A 23,153-nucleotide genomic window follows, 5' to 3' on the forward strand; every position below is an offset into this window, starting at 1 on the left:
GAGGATAGTGACTCACCCAGGCTCAAAGCAAACCAGTGGCAGAGCCAACCTGAACCCAAGTACCTCCCCTGGTCACTGCCTGGCTTGGGGTCAACAGGCCTTAAGTGCCAGGAAAGGGTGGGCAGGTAAGTCGGCCAGAGCCACCTCCTGCCCACCCAAACCCACCTTCTATCTGGGTACTAGGGTCAGCCTGGGACTTCCCACTCTAGGTCTTAACCCTCAGAGACACACCCTATCTTCAGGGGACCCTCCCTGACAGACAGGAGAGTGGGTATAACAACCCCACAAGAAAACCAAAAAGCTGCAACTGAGTGTAACCTTCTGGTAGAACAGGCAGGAAGTCTGGCTCAGAGAGGGGCTGAGGCGGGCCAAGGCCACACAGCAGCTCCTGCCCACCCCACCCTGAGATCTGAGCCTCCACCGCTTCTGTCTGCTTCTGACTGAGAACACTCCCTGGGGACAGAGGCAGCCACCCGGAAACCCCAGGGGACAGAGGTACCGACAAACCCATTCCTTGCCCAGAGTCACGGTGACAGACACTGCTGGAGGCAGGCCACCCGTCTGCTCACCTTTCTGGGACAGGGGACCGAGTCTCTCTCAACCCTGGGGAAATCTGCCGGGCTCTGCATGGTGGGGCCCAAGTCAGTGGCCAGAGGCCCCGCTACTACTCTTACTTCTGCTTTTCTCAGCCTTCCTGGCCCAGAAGGCAGGGTCCTTGGCCCCCCTCCTTCTCACTTCCCCCTCTGCAGGGAGGAGGGACAGAGGTGGGCCAGGCTCCCTTGCTGAGGAGGGGACAAGCAGACCCCAAGCCCATGACCCCAGGAAGGGCCGGGGTATACCCCTCCCTCCCTCCTCTGACCCAAAGGAGGGGAGACAGGAACAGAAACAGAAGTCACAAGGCAAGGAGGCCCAGTGACACAGGGGGCATCCTGGTACCCGAAAACATCCACAGAGGGAACACGGGGTAGAAGTCATCAAGGCCACAGTCTGACTGCCCCAGCCCAGAAGGGCAGCCCCGAGGGCAGCCCCAGCCCTGCCCCTGCTCAGCCACCTGATGACGCTCGCCAGTCCAGAGCCCTGGGTGGGCAAGGGGACAGAAGGCCGCCGTAGCAAGTGACCAGTCGTGGTGGCCCATGCCCATAAGGAGCCCAAAGCAGGAAGATCACTTGAGTCTGGGAGCTTGAGGTTGCAGTGAGCCATGACGATGCCCCTACACTCTAGCCCGGGTGACAGAGCGACCCTGTCTCAAAAAAATGACAAAAAAGAAGGCTGCCGGGAGGCCTGGGAGGAGGAGGGGCCAGCGGCTTGAGGGCAGGGTCGGCCAGGCCCAGCCCCCACGTGGCCTCGCCCCCTCACTCACACCAGCACACCCCAGGAACTGACACGCACACTCAGGCTGATGATCGGAAACCCTTCCACAGACATCCCCAGTGGAGAAACGCGCCCCCACGCACACACAGACTTCCCCTTCCCTGTGCTCCCGGCCGCTGATAACAGCCTCTGCAGGGGCCTGGCCGCAGGGATTGTGAAAGACGCCTCCCTAGACTCGGCCCCTCAGTGCCCCCCAGCTTCCTCAGGCCGGGGTTGGGAGGCTGGGGCAGCCCTTAGAACCCCAGAGGTCTCTGAGGGGCCAGCACCAGCTCCCTCGACAATCCCCTGGTGCCTCAGAACAGAGGAAGAACCTCTGTGGCTATCAGGGTACCAGAAGGGGCAACAGGAAGGAAACAGTCTCAGAACTGCCTTCGCTGAAGGGTGTGTGGGGCCTGAGGCCTCTGGTGGCAGGACGGGGGGGGGGGGGGGGGGGAACACAGCCACCAGCCCACATCCCTTGGTCCCTGCCCCAGCCCCTGAAAGGCACTTCCTCTTTATTCACTTCCTCTTACAGAACAGCTGGGAGAAGCCCAGAGCCCCCCAGCCAGATCCCTGGCCCCTAGGGTCCCCACCCTGGGCCTTGCTCTGGCAGCTGTAGCCGAGCCCACCTGCCAATCCCTGGCCATAACAGACACCAACAGCCCCTTCCCCAGCTGGCAGCATGTGCAGGGCCTCCCAGGTGCTACCCCCTCTGGTGGGACATATGTCCTTGGATGTGGATGCATCTCCCAGCATGCCTCTGGGCACATAAGGAGGGGTCCACAGCTCCCAGGCATCCTTGGGTGGGGGCAGGCCTCAGGCTAGTGTGTCAGGACTAGTGCAGTGTGATGAGAATTGTGCCTCCTACTGAGCATTTAGTGTGCTTGGCCATTTTTTCCTTCAACCTCTGCTGAAGTGGATCCTGCCAGCATCTGTTTGGCACTGAGTCTTAGCTCCAAGGGAGGTATTGCCATCCCCATTTTAGAGATGAGAAAACTAGACTCAGAAAGAAAGTGACTTGCCCAAGGTCACAAGCCTAGAAAGGGGGAGAGCCAAGTACAAAATCAAGGTCTGTTTGCTCCCAGAGCCTACACTCTTGAGCATTTCATCACCGTCCTCCCTGCAAGGCCAGCCAGCCTGCCCCCTTCTGGGCATCACTTACTGCTCCTGGCCCCTGCTCTGTCCCAGGCCAGGAGCAGACACTAGAAGGCACAGCTGTTACGGCAGACCCTGGCCTTGTCCTCAGGTAGCTCTAAAAAGAAATACGTGATCACAAAACACAACTGTCCTGTGACATCTGCAATCAAGGTGTTGTGGAAGCCCAGAGGTGGTGACTATCTGCCAGGGGGTGAGGTCTGGAAAGACTTTCCAGAGAGGGGCAGTGCAGCTAGGTCCTGAAGATGAAAATAGGTGTCGGCCAGGCAGGGAGGAGGAAAAAAGACACTCCAGGTAGCGAAAGACCAGAGTGAGCAAGGTGCTTGAGGCCAGGAGTGCAGGTGGGAAGTCAAAAACTGGCTACTCACTAGCTGAACATTCCCTGGCAAATCTCTTTCCCCGTCTGAAGCTCAGTTTCCTCCTCTGTAAAATGAAGGTGAAAACTACATGCTCCACCCTCAGAAGGTTGTTTCTAGAAGCAAAATGGGCCATGGAGACAGAGGGACATGGCAAACAGAACTTCCCCCTGGTTTAGTTAGATAATCTCACTGCTCAGGGTCTCCCCTGGGCAGGCCACAGGGCCCAGGTGCCGGGAGGGTGGGCTGGCTTGCTGTGGCCAGACCAGGGGAAGTTCCTCCAACACCTGAGGCTGCCCGAGGCTCGCCGAAGTCCACAGTCACATCCTGCCTAAGCTCTGGCCAGGGGAGCATGAGGGATCCAGGAGGGATCAGGGTTTCATAAACAGGAAGAGAGGAGGGGAGGGGGGGGACGCTCAGCTCTCAAAATAGACCTGCAGGCGCTTCAAAGGGGTCCAGCTCCGGAGACAGCCGGAGGGGAGAGGGCCTGGGGTGCCCAGTCCACTCCCAGGAAGGGAGGGAAAATGAGTGGAGCCCCAGTGTGCCTGAGGATGCCAGAAGCACCCAGGTGCTAAAGGGATCTGGGGGGCTCTCACCATGGACTTGCTGTCCACACTATTGCTGCTAAAACTCAAATCCCCCTTTCTACCTGAAATGAATAAAATAAACAAGCATTGAACACCAACATTGTGCTATGCACTTTAATTTATACCCATCACATTCTCTCTTCCAGTGGCCCTGAGAGGTGGGCTCTATTTTCCTTTTATAGGAAAAGAATCTGAGTCTCAGAGGGGCAAGTTACTTTTCCAAGGTTACAAGGCAAATGAGAAACAGGAGCAGGATTACAAACTCAGAACACATGACTCCGGAGTCCCCTTCCCTGTCCCTTCTCCACCTGGAAGGCACAACTCTTTCTCTAGCTGTAAAAATCCTGCCTTTTGAGGCCCAGCCAAATGCCAGCTCCGCAGGGAAGTGTCCCAGTGCCCCAGAGCCCACTCCAACTCTTCCTCCTCTGCCACACAGAGCAGTGACCGTGTGTCTGGTCCACACTCAGCCCCAAATTCAGATGCCACCAGCTGGGTTCCCCAGGATATGCTTATTTCATCCTGTCACTGAGAGAAATGTAGGCACCTGGAACGTGGCATATGTCTCTGCCAGCACAGGACCTAGCTCAGAAGGGAGGTTCTATGTGCCCACAGCCGTGTCCCTTCCCCATCACAGTACCCACCACTTGGCTCTCCTGTCTCCACCCTCCTCCCAAAGACTGGGAGCTCCCGGAGGGTGGGTGGGTGTTGACTTCATTTTAAGGCCCCCCAGTGCCACACAACAGGGTGCCCTGAATGTCGGATGAAGGATGAACTGGCCCATTGCCCACTCATCCCACTGCCAAGTGATGAGGTCCTGATCACAGGTTGAGCGCCCCCTGGTGCATGAAGCCCAGTAGTGGGCATTAGGGACACTAGTGGCTGGAGCAAGAGATGGATGAGCCAGTGCCCAAGACTGGCAGCACTTGGGATCACAGAAACCCAACGCTCCTCTTCTTCAGCACTCGGGGTTCCCTGGGCTATAAGGAATGTGGGCTCTGTGGTCAAACAAGACTTGACTTTATCACCCACCAGCTATGCAACATTGAACCTCAATTTTCTCATCTGTAAAATGGGGATAGTAACAATTTGCCTCTGAGGATGTAGTAAGAACCAAAGGCAAAGCTCCTGGTAGAGTGCCAGGCATGGGTTAAGCTCTTTCTCTTCCTTAATGTGTATCCAAGACTTCTTGTCCCACCCATCTCCAGCCTTGTCTCCAGTTCCACCCCAGGGTCTTCTGCTCTAGGGCAGGAGTCACAGGCTTGGGAACAAATGGAGGTTACCTGCCTGTAAAACTCCTGCCCTCTCAATCAGCCCCTCTAGCTCTTAAGGTGAGAAGCTGTGCTCACCACCAGCTCCTTAAAAGCTGCAATTCCTCTGCAGCTCCCAGAACCTTGGCCCCGAGATCTGAACATCTGGTTCTTCACTGGGGACCTACAGTCCCTTCGTTTTGTTACTAGGCAGCCAGAGTATTCTCCACACACGGGCTGAGATAAGCCAAGGGCCCAGTTCACTCCACTGACCAGTCTCTGGGCGCGCCAGGTTGCACAGAAGGAGCGGGGAGCCTATTTCTCTCACCCTGCTCCACCCACCCAGCTCAGATACCTTATCTTAGGAAGCTGAGTCAAGGTAAACATCAGGACCGACCCTGAATCCAACTCAAAGGTCAAGTTTATGGCAGGTGTGGAGCTTGGGCAGACCCAGGCCTGGAAGGTGGGGCCAGCGGCAGGAAGTGGAACTGACCACACACCAGGGCCACCGGTGCTGGAGCTGCTGTGTGCCAGGCAGGTACTACCGCATCGTCCTTTACGTCCCTCCTGTGACATAGGCACTACTTCCCCCAACTTACAGACGGGGAAACTGAGACTCAGAAGGGTGATGAGCTTCTGGTCAAATGGTGGAGGCGGAGCCAGGACTTGAACCCAGGTTTGCTCTAACACCAGAGTCCAAGCTCTGCCCCTGACTAGGTGGCTTCCACAGCCCCTCCACAGCCAGCATCTCTTGTGACTTGTGAAGGGGGAGTGGTGTTTCAAACTATAGAGATGACAGAGGACAAGAACCCACCCAAAGTCACACAACTGTCACCCAGTCCCTGGCACTTTTGGCAACACACAAAACTAGTGACAGGGGTTGAGGGGCTACAGGAAGGAGCCCAGGAGAAGCAGAGAGAGCAGAGGTGAGGGAACAAGCCTCTGGCTGGAAGGCAGGAGTCCTGAGAAATGGCATGAGTGCCACAAGCCAGGCACTGGGCCCAGTTAGACTTGGGAGGCCCTCAGGTTCCCCCCAGCACCACCTTCCCAGCTTACAGGCCAAGACGCTTCCAGGCTCTCGGCAGGCCCGGCTCTACCAAGTGGAGGAGCAGCAGGGCTGGCCTGAGTCTCTCCCATTGCTCCTTACAGCAGCCAGCTCAAACTTCATGAGTAAATAAACCACAGAAGTGTCCTGGTCTGGGTGACAGGTAACTGGAGTTCTAGCCTGGATTCTGCTACTGACCCCTTCTGGGCTGCAGACCCTTCACCTATAAAACAGGAAGGTTGGAGCCAAGTGGTTTCTTTCTTTTTTCTTCTTTTTTTTTTTTTTTTTTGAGACAGGGTCTCACTCCGTCACCCAGGCTGGAGTGCAGTGACATGATCATAATTCACTGTAACCTTGAACTCCTGGGCTCAAATGATCCTCCTGCCTCAGCCTTCTGAGTAGGCCCACACATCACCATGCCTGGCTAATTTTTTTTTTTAGAGACAGGGTCTCGCTATGCTGCCCAGGCTGGTTTCTAACCCTTGGCCTCAAGGGATCCTCCTGCCTCAGCCTCCCAAAGTGCTGGGATTATAGGCGTGAGCCACCATGCCCAGCCAGAGCAAGCGGTTTCTACGCCGTGGGTTGCCATGAGGACTTGGTGGGACCAGAGAAGGACGGCTGCGCTGAGCAAAGGGGCACAAAGCTGGGACCCACCCTCCTCCGAAGCCATGCAAATAGCACCCCCCAGGGTCCCCAGCCTAGGGCACTGGCTCTGGTCCTCACCTTGGATGGCTGAAGTCCAGCTTCTTCCCCTGAGGTCTGTCCATTCTGGAAAAGAAAAGGGAGATTGGGGAGTGTTGTCAGGACTTACCAGCATGGAAAAAAGACAGGCTCCATGGGACATCCCCACCCTTGGCTGTTCCCCATAGCCAGGGAGGCCATCAGAGGCAGAAGTTCTGGATGGGTCCCCTCCACCTCCACGTTCACGGTGGGGGTGCAGGTACCAAGTACTCTCAAGTCAGGCAGAACATTCCCAGGGGCCAACATTTCCTCCCTCGTGCTCTCTGCCTGGCAAACACCTCATCTTTGAAGACTCAGCTCAAATATCATCTTCTCCCAGGGAGAAGAGGGTCATGTGTGGTTCCCAGGTCCACCAGAGATGAGTTGTGTGACCTTGTACTAACTAATCAACTGCAGGACCTCAATTTCCGACCCGTAACATGGGGTAGTGATCCTGACCTCTCGGAGTTGCTGCAAGGGTAGAGGGAGACGAAATCTAGCCGAGACAGTGGCTGCCTTGCTCTGCCCCACTCTGAGACCCTTCCCCTGCCCTTGCTGGGCAGAATGACCGCTGCCTCTGCTACGCCCCTGCATTCCTTCATTGTACCACTTGTCACACTGCACGGACTATTTACACACAGGCCTGCCCTTCCTAATAGACGGGAGTCCGGGAGGGCTTGGTGCTAACAGCTGTTCTCTTCCAAGCCCCTGCCACATGCCAGGCACTGGGCTCAGTGCCTCACACCTGTGGCACCATGTAATCCTCACGACAGCCCTGGGAGCCCTGGCCCCATTGGGCAGAGGAGGAAACTGAGGCTCAGAGGGACCTAGTGATGGCATCTAAGGTCACACAACTGGTAAGTGGGGATTCAAAATCTGGTCCCAAATCTAGGAGGTGGTCAAAAAGCTCAGCCGAAAAGCAGCCCACACCCCAGCCAGGGGAACTCTCTGCCTGGACAGGCAGATACTGGAGCCACCTCTGGGCGGGCCTGCCTTTTCCAGCCCCCAGACCTCACCCTCATGTGGGCATTAAATGCCCCGGGGTGTACCAAACTCAGCCTATCTGTTTCTTGTGTGATGTGAGGTGAGTAACCTACCCTATCTGAGCCTTGGGAAGCTACAAGGAGCTGTCCTCACCTCTCCTAGCACAGCAAGAGTGTGGCGAGGCAGACAGAAGGTTCTCAATGGCTAAGAAGAGCCAGCCTAGGGCAGGTCAGGACTTTGGAGCCAGGAGCTGGGTCCACAGGGCAGCTGTGGCCTTGGTTGGCAGCAGCAGGCACAGCTGTGTTCTACCCATTACATAATCTCCCTGCCCCTGGGGCAGCCTTCCCCTGCCCCTCCCAGGACATCCTGCCCCCTGATCCCCTTTAATGCCCCTAATCCCCCACACAGGGGCCAAGTGTTCTGCAGGCCCCTCCACCCACCCACACACACACACACACACACACACACACACACACACTACCATCTCCCAGCAGCCTGGGGAGGAGGGACGGTTAATCAGGGACCTGGGTGGGGGGGATGCATTTGTAGGTTGAGTTCCACTTCACCCAGCAGTCTAGACTCTTGACATAATTCCCACAGATGAACATAGCCTACCCACCAGCCCCCTCCCCACTCAGCCTTCCCCACTCCAAACCCTCATGCTTCCTAAAATCCACTCACCCACTCACTCACTCACTATTTATTGAGAACCTTCTGTGTACCAGGCACAAAACCCTTCCATGGCTCCCCACTGCCTGTAGCATAGAGTTCCAGCTCCTTAGCATAGAATTCAGTGCCATCATCTCCAACTGCCCAGCACAGTGATTAAGAATGTGGGTTTTGCCAGGCGTGGTAGCTCACGCCTGTAATCCTAGCACTCTGGGAGCCAAGGCAGGAGGATCACTTCAGGTCTGGAGTTTGAGACCAGCCTGAGCAAGAGTGAGACCCCCGTCTCAAAAAAAAAAAAAAAAAAAAACCCGAATGGGGGTTCTGTAGCCAGGTGTGGTGGCATGTACCTATAGTCCTAGCTACTTGGGAAACTGAGCCAGGAGGATTGCTTGAGCCCAGAAGTTCAAGGTTACAGTGCTATGATAGAGAGCCACTGCACTCCAGCCTGGGTGACAGAGCCAGACCCTGTCTCTAAAAAAAAAAAAAAAAAGAATGTGGGGAATGTGGGTTCTAGAACTTGACCTTGTGGGTTTAAATCCTGGCTTCTACCACTTGTGAGACCCTGAGAAGGTTAGTTCATTTCTCAGGGCTTTAGTTTCCTCGTTTTCTCATCTGTGAAATGGGGATAAAAGTAATGTACCTCATTGGGTGGTTGCAAGAAACAAATGACATAAGGCCTCTAAATACACACATCTGGCATGTAAACTAGTCTACAAACAATAGCCATTTTTATTACTAGGCCCTATTTTTCACCTAAAATGAACAACCTGAGACCCTGAACAGAACAGTTTATTTCATATCCCCAAGCATTTGCACGGTGGCTTCCTCTTCCAAGAAAATCCTTCCTGCCTTGTCACTTTGGCAAACTCCTGGTCTTCCTTTAGGACTGAATTCAATGTCTCCTTCTGTGTCCACGCAGCTTCAAGTTCTTTCCTCCCTCGTAAGTCCCCCCATAGCACTGAGCATACCATAGGTTAAATCAGGAAGGAGCCACGGCTCGTCTATCATCATCTCTGTGGCACCCGGCCAGGTCTAGCTGTAGTTTGTCAAATGAAAATTCAATCCAGCAGAGAGCAAGAGGCCAGAGCAAGTCCTATTACTCCCATTTTTTCAGATGACACTCAGAGATGAGTCTCTGGCCTGGGCGCCATCCTTACAGAACCCCCATACCTTTAAGAGCTGATGCACAGGTCCCTAGAGGGAAACTGGGCAGCCCTGGAGAAAGGACTGGCTGGCACGGTACAAGGAGGACCACAGGTGAGCTTCCCCCTTGGAGCCTGGGTCCTGGGAAGGCAGGGGTCATCTGCCCCTCTGGCCTGACTGCTACATGGGAAGGTGGAAGGAACGTAGCTGTGCAGCCATGAAGACACCAGCCACTAATCCCAGCTCTGCCAGCCACTCACTCTGACCTTAGGTCTGTCACAAGACTTTCTGAAGCCTCGGTTTCTTCATCTGTATCATGAGAGCAGGTTTGTCTTGTTGACGACAGCTGCACCTTATTGCTTGGAATAGTATTTGTCACAGAAATGCTGAATAAATAAAATGACTGAATGAGGACAGTGATGCTCACCTTGCAGAAGACTGAATGAAGGACCTTGTCTAAAGAGCCCTTTGGCCTCTTAGAGCAGCGGTCCCCAACCTATGGTGAATTGTATTATTTCATTATATATTACAATGTAATAATAATGGAAATAAAGTACACAATAATGTAATGCACTTGGATCATCCTGAAACCGTCAACCCCTTCCCCAGTCTGTGGAAAAATTGTCTTCCATGAAAACAGTTCCTAGGCCAGGCACAGTGGCTCATACCTGTAATCCTAGCACTCTGGGAGGCTGAAGCAGTAGGATTGCTTGAGGTCAGGAGTTCAACACTAGGCTGAGCAAGATCAAGACCCCATCTCTACTCAAAATAGTAAAAATTAGCCAGGCATGGTGGTACACGCCTGTAGTCCCAGCTACTTCGGAGGCTGAGGCAGGAGGATTGCCTGGGCCCGGGAGTTTGAGGTTGCTGTGAGCTAGGCTGATGCCATGGCACTCTAGTCTGGGCAACAGAGTGAGATTCTGTCTCAAAAAAAAAAAAAAAGAAAAGAAAAGAAAAAGAAAAAGAAAACAGTTCCTAGTGCCAGAAAGGTTGGGGGACCATTGTCTTAGAGGATGGAGATCCTCTCCCCTCTCTCCTCCTCAAAGCACTGCTCGTGAGGACAGCTGCCCAGGGGCCCCTTCCCAGGGCTCAGAGATAAGTTCCAACAGGCATCTTTCCTTCCTACCCAAGCAGCTCTGTTGGGGGAAGAGAGGCCCAGGGCAGCGTGTGAAACTGGGCAGCAGATGGAGAAGGACAGCACGTGCCCTGCAGGCAGGAAGCAGCCTCAGGAGCTGGGTTCTGAGCCCAGCATTGGCAGCCCTGTGCACTGCTGGAGGCTGGGGGCCAGGTGCCAGGGCTAGCTGGCACTGCCAGCCCTCGGCAAAGACTGGACAAGGGCCCTGCGGGATGAGGAGAGTCTGCCAACATCCGGAGCCTCTCTTGGAGTACCTTCCACCTGGGCCAGTGTGATGCCAGCCATTCCCCACCCTTGAGCCTCTCCTACTTGGTAGAAGACAGTGAAAGATCTGAGTTCCAATCCTGGCTCTGACATTAAATCATATGCCAGTTCTCCTCTCTGAGTTCAGTTGTCCCCTCTGAAAATGGGGGTAATAATCTCTACCTGAAGAATTTGTATGAGAATTAAAGAAGGGTGACATAGGTGAATTGGAGTGGGTGGCACATAGTAAAGTTCTGTATGTGGCAGGACTGGGCCTGGGGACAAGACTATTGCTTTCAGCAGGGCCAGGGGGTGCCTAGGAAGAATCCTCACCCAAACTTCCAAAACCTGTGCTGCACCCTGGGCAGGCCCTGCCTCTCAGAGGCCCATTTTCAGCAGCATTATGGGAGGGCAGAGCAGTCCAGACCCCAGGTCTTTGCCAAATGTCTCAGTCAGTCCCTTGCCTGTCTCCTTCCTGGCGAGGAGCTACCTGCAGTGGCAGTGCCTGTACCTGCGGCTCAGGCCAGTGTATCACTTACATGTCACCTGGGCTAAGAACAGCGAGGCCCTGTTCTCCAGTAAGAACAGCCCAACCCGCACTCTGGCTGCCCCATGGCTCCTGTTACCCAAACAATAATACCCAGTCACCGGGCACCTTCAGGAATGGGGGTGGGAGGGGGACAGGCAGCAGTACCCAGGGCTCTCCACCCTCACAGGCCCCGGAGGCAGAAGCTAGAACTTAGCCCTTCCCACTGGAGAAACAGAGGCTCAGACAGGCTGAGGACTGGCTGACGTCACACAGCATTTTTGGGGTGAAGCTCCTGAGGAAATCACGGCCTCCTCCCCCACCAAGCCTAGGAAATACACCGGCCTTCCCCTGCCACAAAGTTCAGTGACTCAAAACTGAGATGAGATTCCCAGTTAAACCTGGCCTCCTGGTGAAGCTGGCCCTGGCCTCAGGGTTCCCTAAACGGAAACAGGAAGTGGTGCCCTGGCCCAGGAATTGGGACTCAAGCTCCTGGGTATCTCACCTCCATACTAGTATAACCCAAGGCAAGTCTGTGGGTTAGGTCTCTCCCCAGCCTCTCCCAACTCTACCTTCCCCTTGGGAGGCCTAGGTCCCAGGGGCGTGCCGGGCAAAGGAATCCATCTCCGAGCACACCCCCCAGGGCCTTGTGCCCCAGTCCTAGTTGGGGGGCGGGTATAGGGGCTGCAGAGGGCAGTGTTCCTCACCTCAGAGGGTGAGTCAGCGAGAGAACCTCTGAGCAGCCTAGCAGTGCCTGTAAAAACCCCATGGCAGGAATCCCAGAGCAATTTACTCCAAATTGTGCCTTCAGGTTGGTTACCTAATCTTGCCGCACCCACCCTCCAATAGCCAGTGTATCGGCCATCCCTTTAAAGGAGAAGCACACCCTGGGCACTGGGGACCGATGTCCTCACCCTGATCTCAATCTGTGGTCCTAAGAGGCAGGACACATGGTGGCTGTCCTAGCTAAGAGAGGACAGAGGAGGGGACCTAGGCAGGGGCTAGAGGCCCAAGCCAGGAGAAAATCACCTTGGCTCCTGGGCTCAAATGAGGTCTTCCATGCCCCCCTGTACACCCCCAACATCCCCTTGGAAGGAGAGAGAATCACCTGCCTTCTTCCTAGCAAGAGGCTAAGGGGGAAGTTTTTGACCTGCAGGTTCAGGGGCTTGACTTTGACCCTGGGGGTCAAAAGGCACAGGAAGAGCTGGCCTTCTGCATGTTTAGGGCCTGGCACCATAGAGCCCTCAAAGGAGGGCAGGAGCTGCTTCTGGGAGAGAGGGAGCTGGTTGTCTAGAGAGTTTAGGCTGGCAGAGGCCAAACTCCCCAAGGCCCGGCCTTTCCTATGGGAGAGGACACAAGAAGGGAGGGAAGCAGGCACCAAAATCCCCTCACTAATAATCTTCACAAGGTCTAAGGGCTCTTTCTCCCTCTCCACAGCCTAGGGTAGGGGACACAGTTGTCCTATGGCCCTAGCCTAGAGCCTCAGGGCAAAGAAAACTAGGCGTTCCAGCCCCAGAGGGGCGGTGCCATCCCACATTCCACAACCGCCAGGGGTCAAGGGGAGCAATCCTTCCAGGATTAGCAGCGGTTAACTGAGAAACGGGGAGCTCTTGCGGGAGGCACTGGGGGAAGTCGGCGGGGTGGGGGGTCCCATGACCCTTGTCTCTGGTAGAATTTTATACATTTGGCGCCCAAGCCCGGCCCGTCTGCACTAATGGAGGAAGCTCCGACAGCTCCCGACAGATGCCAGGACCCGTCCTGGATGTGTGGGGTGAAGCGAGCCAGATCCCCACAGGATCCCCTGTCCTGGCTATGGCCGGGAGGCACTCGGTGCCTGGCTGACTGTCTGTCGCACACGCACACCGGGGCACAGGGGGGTGGAGCCGGACAGTGAGCAAGAGATCGGAGGGCACTCGCGCCCTCGCGGGCGCCCGCCGAGCGGCAGCAGCGCCGCGGGCCGCCCCGCCCCTGTGGGGATCCGGGCTCGCCGGCCGCCGGCGCCCGTCCCCCGCCCCGCTCACTCACCTCCGGGTCCAGCGGCACCAGCTCCATGAGCGGCCACGGCTCCTTGAGCTGGGCGAGCGGCATCGCGCCGCCGCCGGACCGCCCGCGCTCCTCCGGCTGCCCCGGCTGCGCCTCCTCCCGGGTCCCGGGGTCCCCGGCTCTGCGCCCCTGCGCCCCGCGGCCCCCGAGCCCCTAGCGCTCGGGCTGGGCCGTTCGCCGCCGCCGCGGCACTAGCACTTCGGCTCGCTCCGTCACCCGGCGCCGCCGCGCCCATTGGCTACCTGCGCGGGGGCGGGGCCGTGGAAGCCCCGCCCCAGCCCCCGCGGCGCGGCATTCCCTGAGCGGACCCCCGCCCCCGCCGCGCCGGCCCCGCCTCCACCGCGAGCCCCCGGCCCGCGCTCAGCCCCGCCCAGAAGAGGCCCTGCCGGCTCCTCCCTCCCCAGTGGCGTCCCCCTGCGCACACCGCGCCGGGGCACCGCTCTGCTCGTTTGGAATGCCAGCCTGGGTGTTGCTTCTCCTTCCAACCGGGGGCAAGCCCCCGTCCCCTCTGCCCTACTCACAGAGTCACACAGGGTGTCTTGGACCTGATCCAGGCGGAGGCTTGAAAGGAGTCTGTGCCCTGCTCCCCTCAGGGCCTCACCTTACCAGGCCCTAGAGATCTCCCTATTTCGATCCCAGTGCTGGCACGGCAGCCAACTCTGGGATCCCACGGTGATCTCCGTGCCCCAGCCCCAGGTAGGCTCCAACTCTTCTGTCACCACCATGAGGACCCACAGCGCCCCAGAGAGATTTTTTAATACGCATCTTTTGCAGTCTGTGCTGAGCCTTATCACTTGAGGGGGCTCCTTTCAAGCAGGCTCTCCCTGGAGTCAGCCCAGCTCTGCGTTGGTGTGGGCTTGAGCCCCTCTGAGGAGGGCAGGGACCCGCCTCCCAGGGTGGACCGACACTTGGTAGGACTTAAGGCAAAAGGATTCCCTCTGGAGAGACTCTGCCGCCACCGAAGGAGATCTTAGGGGTCTAGATGTGGCGAGATTCATTCATTCACACGTGATGAGCGGAGGGATGGGCTTGCTGGTTTCACAGGCAGGAGGATTGGTCAGTTATTTGCAAAGCTGTTCTAAGGCGGGGGATGGGAAGGAATGTTTATCAAAAGCGAACCAGGCTCCGCCAACATGTGATTTCCTTGAGAGCTCACCACCACCTAGTTTACAAATCAGCCTCAGGAAGACGAAGGGACTTCCCCAAGGTCACGTAGCCGGTTAAGAACTGACTGGCGCTGAAAAAATCAAAGTGGATGCGGGTTTCTCCTGAATCCGCATGCTGCCCTTATTCCGTGACTTTCCCAGCGTGGGACCTCAGCTGTTGATCTGAGTTTTGGGTGGAATGGACTTTGGAACCCAACCAATCTGGATTTGAATCCCAGTTCTGCTACCTCATCAACCTTTGGGAACTCATGTCTCTAAACCTCAGTTTCCTCATATGTAAAATGGGAATTATGATCTCAATATTTCAGGTATATAATGACTAAATTCATTTTCATTCAATAAGTTATTTATGGCTATATATTGTACACTAGGCCCCCTTCCTGAACATGTATTATAAGGCAGGCCTTGTTCTAGATGCTGAGAGTATAGCAATGAATAAAACGAAGTCCTTAAAAAAAAAAAAACAAACAAACAAAACCCCAAAGCCCTTGCCCTCATGGAACTTCCATTGTGGTGTGATTAAACAAATAATTACAGCTAACACTGACACAGCACTTACTCTGAACCAGGCACTGTTCTAAGCACTTTATCTGCAGCACTAAAAAGGTGAGGATGAAACCCCAGGCTGCCTGGACCAGAGTCGGCCACCATCATTCACCTCAATGTCAATGTCACCCAGCTCAGTTGCCTGGAAGCTGTTTGTGATGCCCCAACCCTTGCTGCTCAGGGCTTGAGTTGTAATACTTGGACATACTTTGACTAAAAAATTATTTGCTGTTTATGTGAAATTCAGATTTAACTGGGTATCACGTATTTTGATCTGCTAAACCTAGTTAATCTTACTCAGGGCTCAGAACAGACCACAGTCAGGTGCCAGACACCTAGCTTGCAGCTGGGCATGTTTAAGTTAGACTTAGGAAGAGACACTGAGACCCAGACAACGAGAGGCAGGGGCTGGGCAGGGAAGGGGATGAGGGGAGGTGGGGGGGCAGCAGGAGTGGTTCTGCCTTCAGTCTTCCCTTCCCGGGCCCTCACCAGTCTCCCAGGCATCTCCCTATCAAGTGCTTCGTCTCACTTGAGGACTCATTCCAACTTTATATGAATAAGGTCCACTTCCCATGTCCTCTCTCCCGTGGTGTTGGAGAGAAGGTGGGTCATGCTGGCAAGAGGAGAACCCAGAGGACACCTAGGCTCTACCTGGGGAACGTGGGCAGGCAGCTGGACTGTCTCTGGAGCAGATAGCAGCCACTCAGCAGAGAGTTGTAGAGACCATACGCTAGTCCCTGAAGCGCTGATGCTGCTGCAGTCTCAGCTCACACTTTGCTCCTCCTCTCTCAGGGCGCCAGCCGCTCGCTTTCCTTCAGTGCTCCTGCCACAGGGCTTTTGCACATGTGGCTCCTTGTACTTGAAACAGTACAAGGCAGCTCAGTTGCATGTCACTTCCTCCAGGCTGTCTTCCCTCACCTCCTGTTATATACACCCCTAGCAATAGATACTTCTCCATAGTGCTCCTCAAAGTTGTACTTTTACATGTAATTATTGATTAACATCTGGCCCTTCAATTAGACTGTAAGCTCTGAGAGGGCAGCAGTTGGTGTTTTTGTTTTGTTTGAGACAGAGTCTCAATCTGTCACCCAGACTAGAGTACAGAGGTGTCATCATAGCTCACTGCAACCTCCAACTCCTGGGCTCAAGTGATCCTCCTGCCTCAGCCTCAGCTGGGACTACAGGCATGCACCATCACGCTTGGCTAATATTTTCTATTTTGATTAGAGACAGGGTCTCGCTCTTGCTCAGGCTGGTCTCGAACTCCTGAGCTCAAGCGATCCCCCCGCCTCAGCCTCCCAGAGCGCTAGGATTACAGGCGTGAGCCACCACCCCTGGCCAGCAATTGGGTCTTATAGGTTCTTCATTATCTCCCTGGAACCTGACACGCTGCCTGGCACATAGGTGCTCAAAGAGGCTAAGTGATATGTCCAATATCACCCAGCTACAAAATGGTAAATCTGTGACTCAGACCCAGGCAATCTAATCCCATGCTCTGAAATGTGACACTCTTGAGTGGTGGATAGATGCTATCTGTTAATAATAGTAATAATAATGGGGTTAGAACAGGATGTTCTGGGCAGCTACTTGAGGTGTTTGTTAAATGAATGAGTCATGAGTGTGAGAGGGCTTTGCTGGACCCAGGTGAGGCATCATCCTTACCTGTGAAAGAGGTTATTCTGGCAGGGAGTACGGGGCTGAACTGACAGGAGCTGAGGGCTGGTTTTGGGTCCCTCTGCTACAGCCTGGGATGCGTTCACTAACAAGAGCACAGGTTCTGGATGGGCCCGCCCCAGGGAGAGGGTCTGTCATTTTTTTCTTGGCCTCTCAGTAGAGGGGAATCCTGGCACACGTGTCTCCAGGCAGCAGACAGAACAGGTGAGGGGGAGCAATCATAATGATAGTTACCTTTAACAAGTGATTACGAAGTGCCAGCACTGGGCTGGGCATTTAAATAATAAAAATCACCGACTATGAGGGCTTACTGAGAGAGCACTACATGGCCTGCCGGGAGCTGAGTGTCTTACAGGCAAGAGCTCATCAAATCATTCAACAAAGCCATGAGACAGAAATTACTGTCCTCATTTCCAGGTGAGAAAACCGAGGCTCCGAAAGGGACAGGGTTGCCCGTGGTGAGACACTTAGGAAGTACTGCAGCTGGGATAGGAACCCACTTCTCTCACACCTGGAAGCCCGTGCTTTTAATCACTTCACCACACTAAGCCCCAAGGGGCTTGGGGGGGCTCAGCGTGCACGCAGAGGGCAGCAGTGGTGGGTGAGGGGGTGCGGCCTCTTGTCTGTCTCATCCAGGTCTGAGGGATGGGGGAGGTACCACTCCCTCGCTGGAAACCCTCTTGTGGCTCCCCACCACACTTGAGAAAAAAATCTGAGGTCTTGGCCAAGCTCATGAAGCCCCATAGGCCAGGCTCCTGCTCCCTCTGGCACCTCCTCTCCAACCACTCTGTCCCTGGCTCCTTGCCCTCCTGCTCCCAGCCATCCTTGCTACTCACTGGACATGCCAGGTATGCTCCCACTCAGGCTTTGCTCCTGCTGTGCCCTCCACCTGGAACATTCTTTCTCCAGCTCTGAATTCACTCCCTCGCTTCATTCATACCTCTGTTCAAATGTCACCTCCTCAAAGAGGACTTTCCTGACCCCATCCAAAATTGCTCCCCATCAGTGGCATCACCTATGTTATCTTTTTTCATGACATCCCTTCTAGCAATCGTGTTGCATACTTACCTGTTTCCCCACTAGAACAAATCTCCATCGGGCAGGGCTTGTCTATTTTGTTTGCTGCTGTACTCTGGATATACCTGACATATTATAGGCCCTCAGAATATGCTTGTGAATGGAACCACACCAACCTGCACTCTAATCCCAGCCCTGCTACCTCCTAGCTGTGTGACTCTAGGTATTTCAGTTAACCCCTCTGGGCCTTAGTCTCTGCATCTGTAAACTAGGGGTGCTTATGAGTATTAAGTAAGATCAGGCAATAAAATACTTGAGCAGGGAGTGGCACATGATAGGTGCTCAATAGGAATGGTAGGTAACAATCATAGACTCTCTTCCCCCTGCAGAGGAGTGGGTGGTCCAGAGACTGGGGCTTGGGATTCGCTGGTGGGTTCTCCATTGATGTGAAAGGAAGACAGGAGGAGAGGCCTCAGCTTGGAGGAACTTCCCTGACTGTGATGACAGGGCTGGGACAGAGTGGGGCCAGAGAGGAAGAGGAGGAACAGAAGCATGCAGGTGGACAGTCCAGGACTGCAGAGGGTCAAGGAGAATGAGACAGGAGCATTGGTCAGTGGGCCACTCCATGGGGCAGTGCCACTGACCTGGAGACGGCATGAAGCAGACCCTTGTTGCTGTCATTAGGCCGGGAGGTGATAGTAGAGGGGACAAAGTAGCAGGAAGAGAAGGGAATAGAATTGGAGTTAAAAGGGGCAGAAGAGGGAGCAGCTGGTCATCAACAAATACTTATTGGGCACTGGCTGTGTGCCAGGAACCATTATAAGCGCTGGGGATACTGCAAAGGAGAGACAGGGTCTCTGCCCTCTGGGATAGGGTGGGTGAACTACAGCCCACAGGCAAATCTGACGCTAAGAATGGTTTTTACATTTTTTTTAATCTTTTTTTTTTTTTTTTTTGGAGACAGAGTCTTGCTCTGTCGCCTAGGCTGGAGTGCAGTGGAATCATCATAGCTCACTGCAACCTCAAACTCCTGGGCTCAAGTGATCCTCCTGTCTCAGCTTCCCAAGTAGCTGGGACTACAGGCATGTGCCACTGCGCCCGGCTTATTTTTCTATTTTTAGTAGAGACAGGGTCTCACTATATTGCCCAGGCTGATCTTGAACTCTTGGCCTTAAGCGATCCTCTTATCTTGGCCTCCCAGGGTGCTGGGATTACAGATGTGAGTCAAAGTACCCAGCTGCATTTTGAAATAATTAGAAAAATCAAAAGAAGAATGTTTCATGACATGTGAAAATTACATGAAATTCACATTTCAGTACCCATAAATAAAGTTTTATTGGAGCACAGCCATGCTCCGTTTACGTATTGTCTATGGCTGCTTTCTCACTACAACAGCAGAGTTGAGTAGTTGCAACAGAGACCATATGGCCTGGAAAGCCTAAAATATTTACTAGCTGGCTCTTTAGGAAAGAAGTTTGTCAACCCCCGCTCTAGGAATTTACATTCTCTTTGAGGGGGCCAGACAGTTAAACAAGCAGGTAAGCTCTTTTCAAGGTATTTTTGAGGACAAGAGCCAGCTGGCATCAGTGTTTCCTCACACCCTGCTTCTCAGCCACCTTCCCCTGGAATGGAGCTGCTCCTTCCAGCCGGGCTATGATAACAGCAGCAGAGTAGCAGGGTCATTGTGATCAGCCCCCAGCCTCCAGGCCAACAGAATCTAGCCTTTTCCTGGAAGGAAAAAAAAAAATCACACTCAGTGGTTTGCAAAATCCAGCACCCACCAGATCCCCTTCCCCTCTCCCAGATCCTGGACCCAGGAACAGCTTCTGGATGACTTCAGAGGAACATCATCACCTTTGTGGTCAAGGCTTGTCACCTGAGCACCTGCATCTGTGCAGTGCTTCCCTCTTTACAGAAAGTGTTCACCCACACTGCACCATGGTGCCCTCATATGGGTGAGACCTGGGTAGGGATAGTTGGTCCCATTTCCAGATAAGGAAACTGAGACTTGGAGAGAAATGACCTAATTTACCCAGGGTGACACAGCTTGAAATAGCTTGTGGAGCCAAAATTAGAAAGTAGTGGAATGTCTGATTTGGAAGGGGCCTTTGGGACTGTCTTAGCCAGAGATGAGAAATTGGTGACCTGAGGCAGAGGTGAATCAGGTAAGGGTGGTGGTGAGTTTGCATGTGCAAGAAATAAGGCGTGCATTGTCTGTAGAAAATGTAAAAACAATCATAAAACTGGGTAGGTCTGCTGCTTATTATCACCATGCTTTGGCAATTCTAAACAATGTCGGTGATAAAATTGTCCTTCCCAAGGAGATCCTTCTGTTGGTCAAAGTTCTAAATAATTGCTGTGGTTTTAAGAATACAGGCCAAACATGGCAGCTCACGCCTGTAATCCCAGCACTTTGGGAGGCTGAGGCAGGAGGATTGCTTGAGGCCAGGAGTTCAAGACCAGCCTGTGCAATATAGTGAGACCCGCATCTCTACAAAAAATTTTGAAAATTTGCTGGGTATGGTGGGCGCGTGCCTGTAGTCCCAGCTACTTGGGAGGCTGAGGCAGGAGGATCACTTGAGCCCAGGAGTTTGAGGTTGCAGTGAGCTATGATGACACCATTGTACTCTAACCCAGGCAATAGAGCAAGACCCTGTCTCCAAAAAAGAAAGAAAGAAAGAAAGAAATCTTCAGGTCGGGTGTGGTGGCTCATGCCTGTAATCCTAGCCCTCTGGGAGGCCGAGGTGGGTGGATCGCTGGAGGTCAGGAGTTCGAGACCAGCCTGAGCGAGACCCCGTCTCTACTAAAAATGGAAAGAAATTATCTGGCCAACTAAAAATATATATAGAAAAAAAAATTAGCCGGGCATGGTGGCGCATGCCTGTAGTCCCAGCTACTCGGGAGGCTGAGGCAGTAGGATTGCTTAAGCCCAGGAGTTTGAGGTTGCTGTGAGCTAGGCTGACGCCATGGCACTCATTCTAGCCAGGGCAACAGAGCGACACTCTGTCTCAAAAAAAAGAAAAAAAAAAAAAGAAAGAAAGAAATCTTCAAATTAGTACATTTCATTTTTATTACTTAATCTTTAATAAATAATATATTCTACATGGTAGCTAATTTGGAGAACTCTCAGTTGCTATACAATTGGCCCCCAATGCACAGGGACTCAGCTACATTAAACACCTTTGGTTTGAGAGTTAGTTCCTAGTGAGTCAGAATCATTTGTGCCCACTTCAGAAGTTCATGTCCCCACAGCCCTGTGTTTAAACAGCAGATTTGAAATCAACAACAATAGCACAGTGATTGTAAATACAAGGGAACAAAACCTGAGTTACTTCAATTCAATCACTCTCTACAAATCATTCTCTGAACCCTGCCAAGTTTACTCTTTAGGAGGTGTTTCTTTGTGTGTGTGTGTGCGTGTGTTCATTTTTGTAAAATATTCCATAAATGTAACTAAAAACTATTAGTCCATTATTTTTTTCCCTTTTGAACTTTAATTTTTATTTTAAAGACTTTCTTATTAGTCTGAGTGTATATATGAAGTTTAATAAAAATTTCACTGTGTTTATTTTCTGGCCATTATTATTTGTTTTATTTCATGACTATTACTGAAGATAATTCTGTCATATGGCAGTTAAAATACAATTTGCTTTGTATGCCAAATACACTAGGTACACCATTGGCCTGAAGACAGAATAGGACTCACAGATGCCAACATCATTATCTTCTTCATCATAATCATCATTATTATTTTATTGAGTACCTGTTTGGGGCCAGACACTGTTCTAAGGTTTGGCATGTATCATCTCATTTAAAATTTTAAATACAGACAGGATGCCACAGGCCTGGGATTAGGTGAGGCAAGTAAGGCCAAGTCATGTGCAAGGTCAGATTCTATCTTTAATTAAAATGTTGATATTTTTGTTCATTATGAGTTTTTTGCATTACTTTTGACTTTTTAAAATATTACATTAAAATATTAATTGTCTTGATTATTTAGTTTTTTGGTGCCCTTTTAAATTTTGCAACTAAGTTGAGTGCCTCATTAAATCTACCCTAGCCCTGGTCTTGCTCATACAACCCTCACAATGATCCTGTAAAGTAGGTGCTGTGATTACCCCTATTTTATAGGTAAGAAAAGTGAGGCACAGAGAGGCTAAGTGATTTAGTACAGGATGCCCAGTTATTCACTGGTAGAGCTGGCACACGAATTTCTCTTATTTTAGAGCCCATGCTCTTAACCCTACTTTATACAAGCATATTTCAGAGATATTGCGGGTTCAGTTCCAGACCACCACAATAAAGTGCATATCAGGATATAGTGAGTCACTTGAATGTCTTTGCTTTCCCAGTGCATATAAAAGTTATGTTTATACTATATTGCAGTCTATTAAGTATGCAATAACATTATATCCAAAAAATAATGTACATACCTTAATTTAAAAATACATTATTACTAAAAAATGTTAACAATTATCTGACCTTTAGAGGGTCATAATCTTGTTGCTGGTGCAGGGTCTTGCCTTCATGGTGATGGCTGCTGACTGATCGGGGTGGCTGTTGAGGACTGGGGTGCCTATGGCCCTTTCTCAAAATAAGACAACAATGAAGTTTGCCACATCAATTGACTCTTCTTTTCACGAAAGATTCCTCTGTAGTATGCAATGCTGTTCGATGGCATTTTACCCACAGTAGAATTTTCAAAACTGGAGTCAGTCCTCTCAAACCCTGCTGCTGCTTTATCAACTAAGTTTATGTAATATTCTAAATCTTTTGTTCTCATTTCAACAATGTTCACAGCATCCTCATCAGAAGTAGAGTCCATCTCAAGAAACCATTTTCTTTACTCATTCTTAAGAAGCAATTCCTCATCCATTAAAATTTTATCACGAGAGAACAGCAATTTAGTCCCATCTTCAGGCTGCACTTCTAGTTCTCTTGCTGTTTCCACCACATCTGCAGTTATTTCCTTCGCTGAAATCTTGAACCCCTCAAAGTCATCTATGAAGATTGAAATCAACTTATTCCAAACTCCTGTTAATGTTGATAACATGAATCACGAATGGTCTTTTGTTTTTGTGTGTGTGTATGCGTGAGACAGATTCTTACTCGGTCGCCCAGGCTAGAGTGCTGTGGTGTCAGCCTAGCTCACAGCAACCTCAGACTCCTGGGCTCAAGTGATCCTCTCACCTCAGCCTCCCAAGTAGCTGGGACTACAGGCGAGCACCACCACACTCAGCTAATTTTTACTATTTTTAGTAGAGACCAGGTCCCATTCTTGCTCAGGCTTGTCTCGAACTCCTGAGCTCAAGTGATCCTGCCACCTCCCAAAGTGCTAGGATTACAGGTGTGAGCACCGCACCTGGCCTATGAATGTTCTTAATAGCATCTAGAATGGCAAATCTATTCCAGAAAATTTTCAACTTACTTTGTCCAGATCTATCAGAGGGATCACTATCTATGGCAGCTATTGCCTTACAAAATGTATTTCTTAAAATAATACAACTTGAAAGTCTAAACTATTCCTTGATCCATGGGCTACATAAT

At 52.3% G+C, this 23,153-nt stretch overlaps 1 protein-coding gene across 2 annotated transcripts in view; it reads right to left on the reverse strand.

The window, feature by feature from the left end:
- The window catches only part of RPS6KA1 (ribosomal protein S6 kinase A1), a 39,153-nt gene extending 25,739 nt beyond the window's left edge, over nucleotides 1-13,414 (reverse strand). The window contains exons 1-2 of one of the 2 annotated variants that reach the window (XM_045545868.1): nucleotides 13,186-13,414; nucleotides 6,464-6,508 (exon numbers count right to left, since the gene is read on the reverse strand). In XM_045545868.1, coding sequence (XP_045401824.1) covers nucleotides 6,464-6,508; nucleotides 13,186-13,248 — 108 coding nt within the window. In that variant the 5' untranslated portion in view covers nucleotides 13,249-13,414. Of the gene's footprint in view, nucleotides 1-569; nucleotides 680-6,463; nucleotides 6,509-13,185 lie in introns of those variants that run through there. The other variant, XM_045545869.1, reaches the window with a different exon arrangement.
- Nucleotides 13,415-23,153: the final 9,739 nt, after the last annotated feature.

Source organism: Lemur catta, chromosome 3 (genome assembly GCF_020740605.2).
Source record: "Lemur catta isolate mLemCat1 chromosome 3, mLemCat1.pri, whole genome shotgun sequence".
Classification (NCBI taxonomy): Eukaryota; Metazoa; Chordata; class Mammalia; order Primates; family Lemuridae; genus Lemur; species Lemur catta.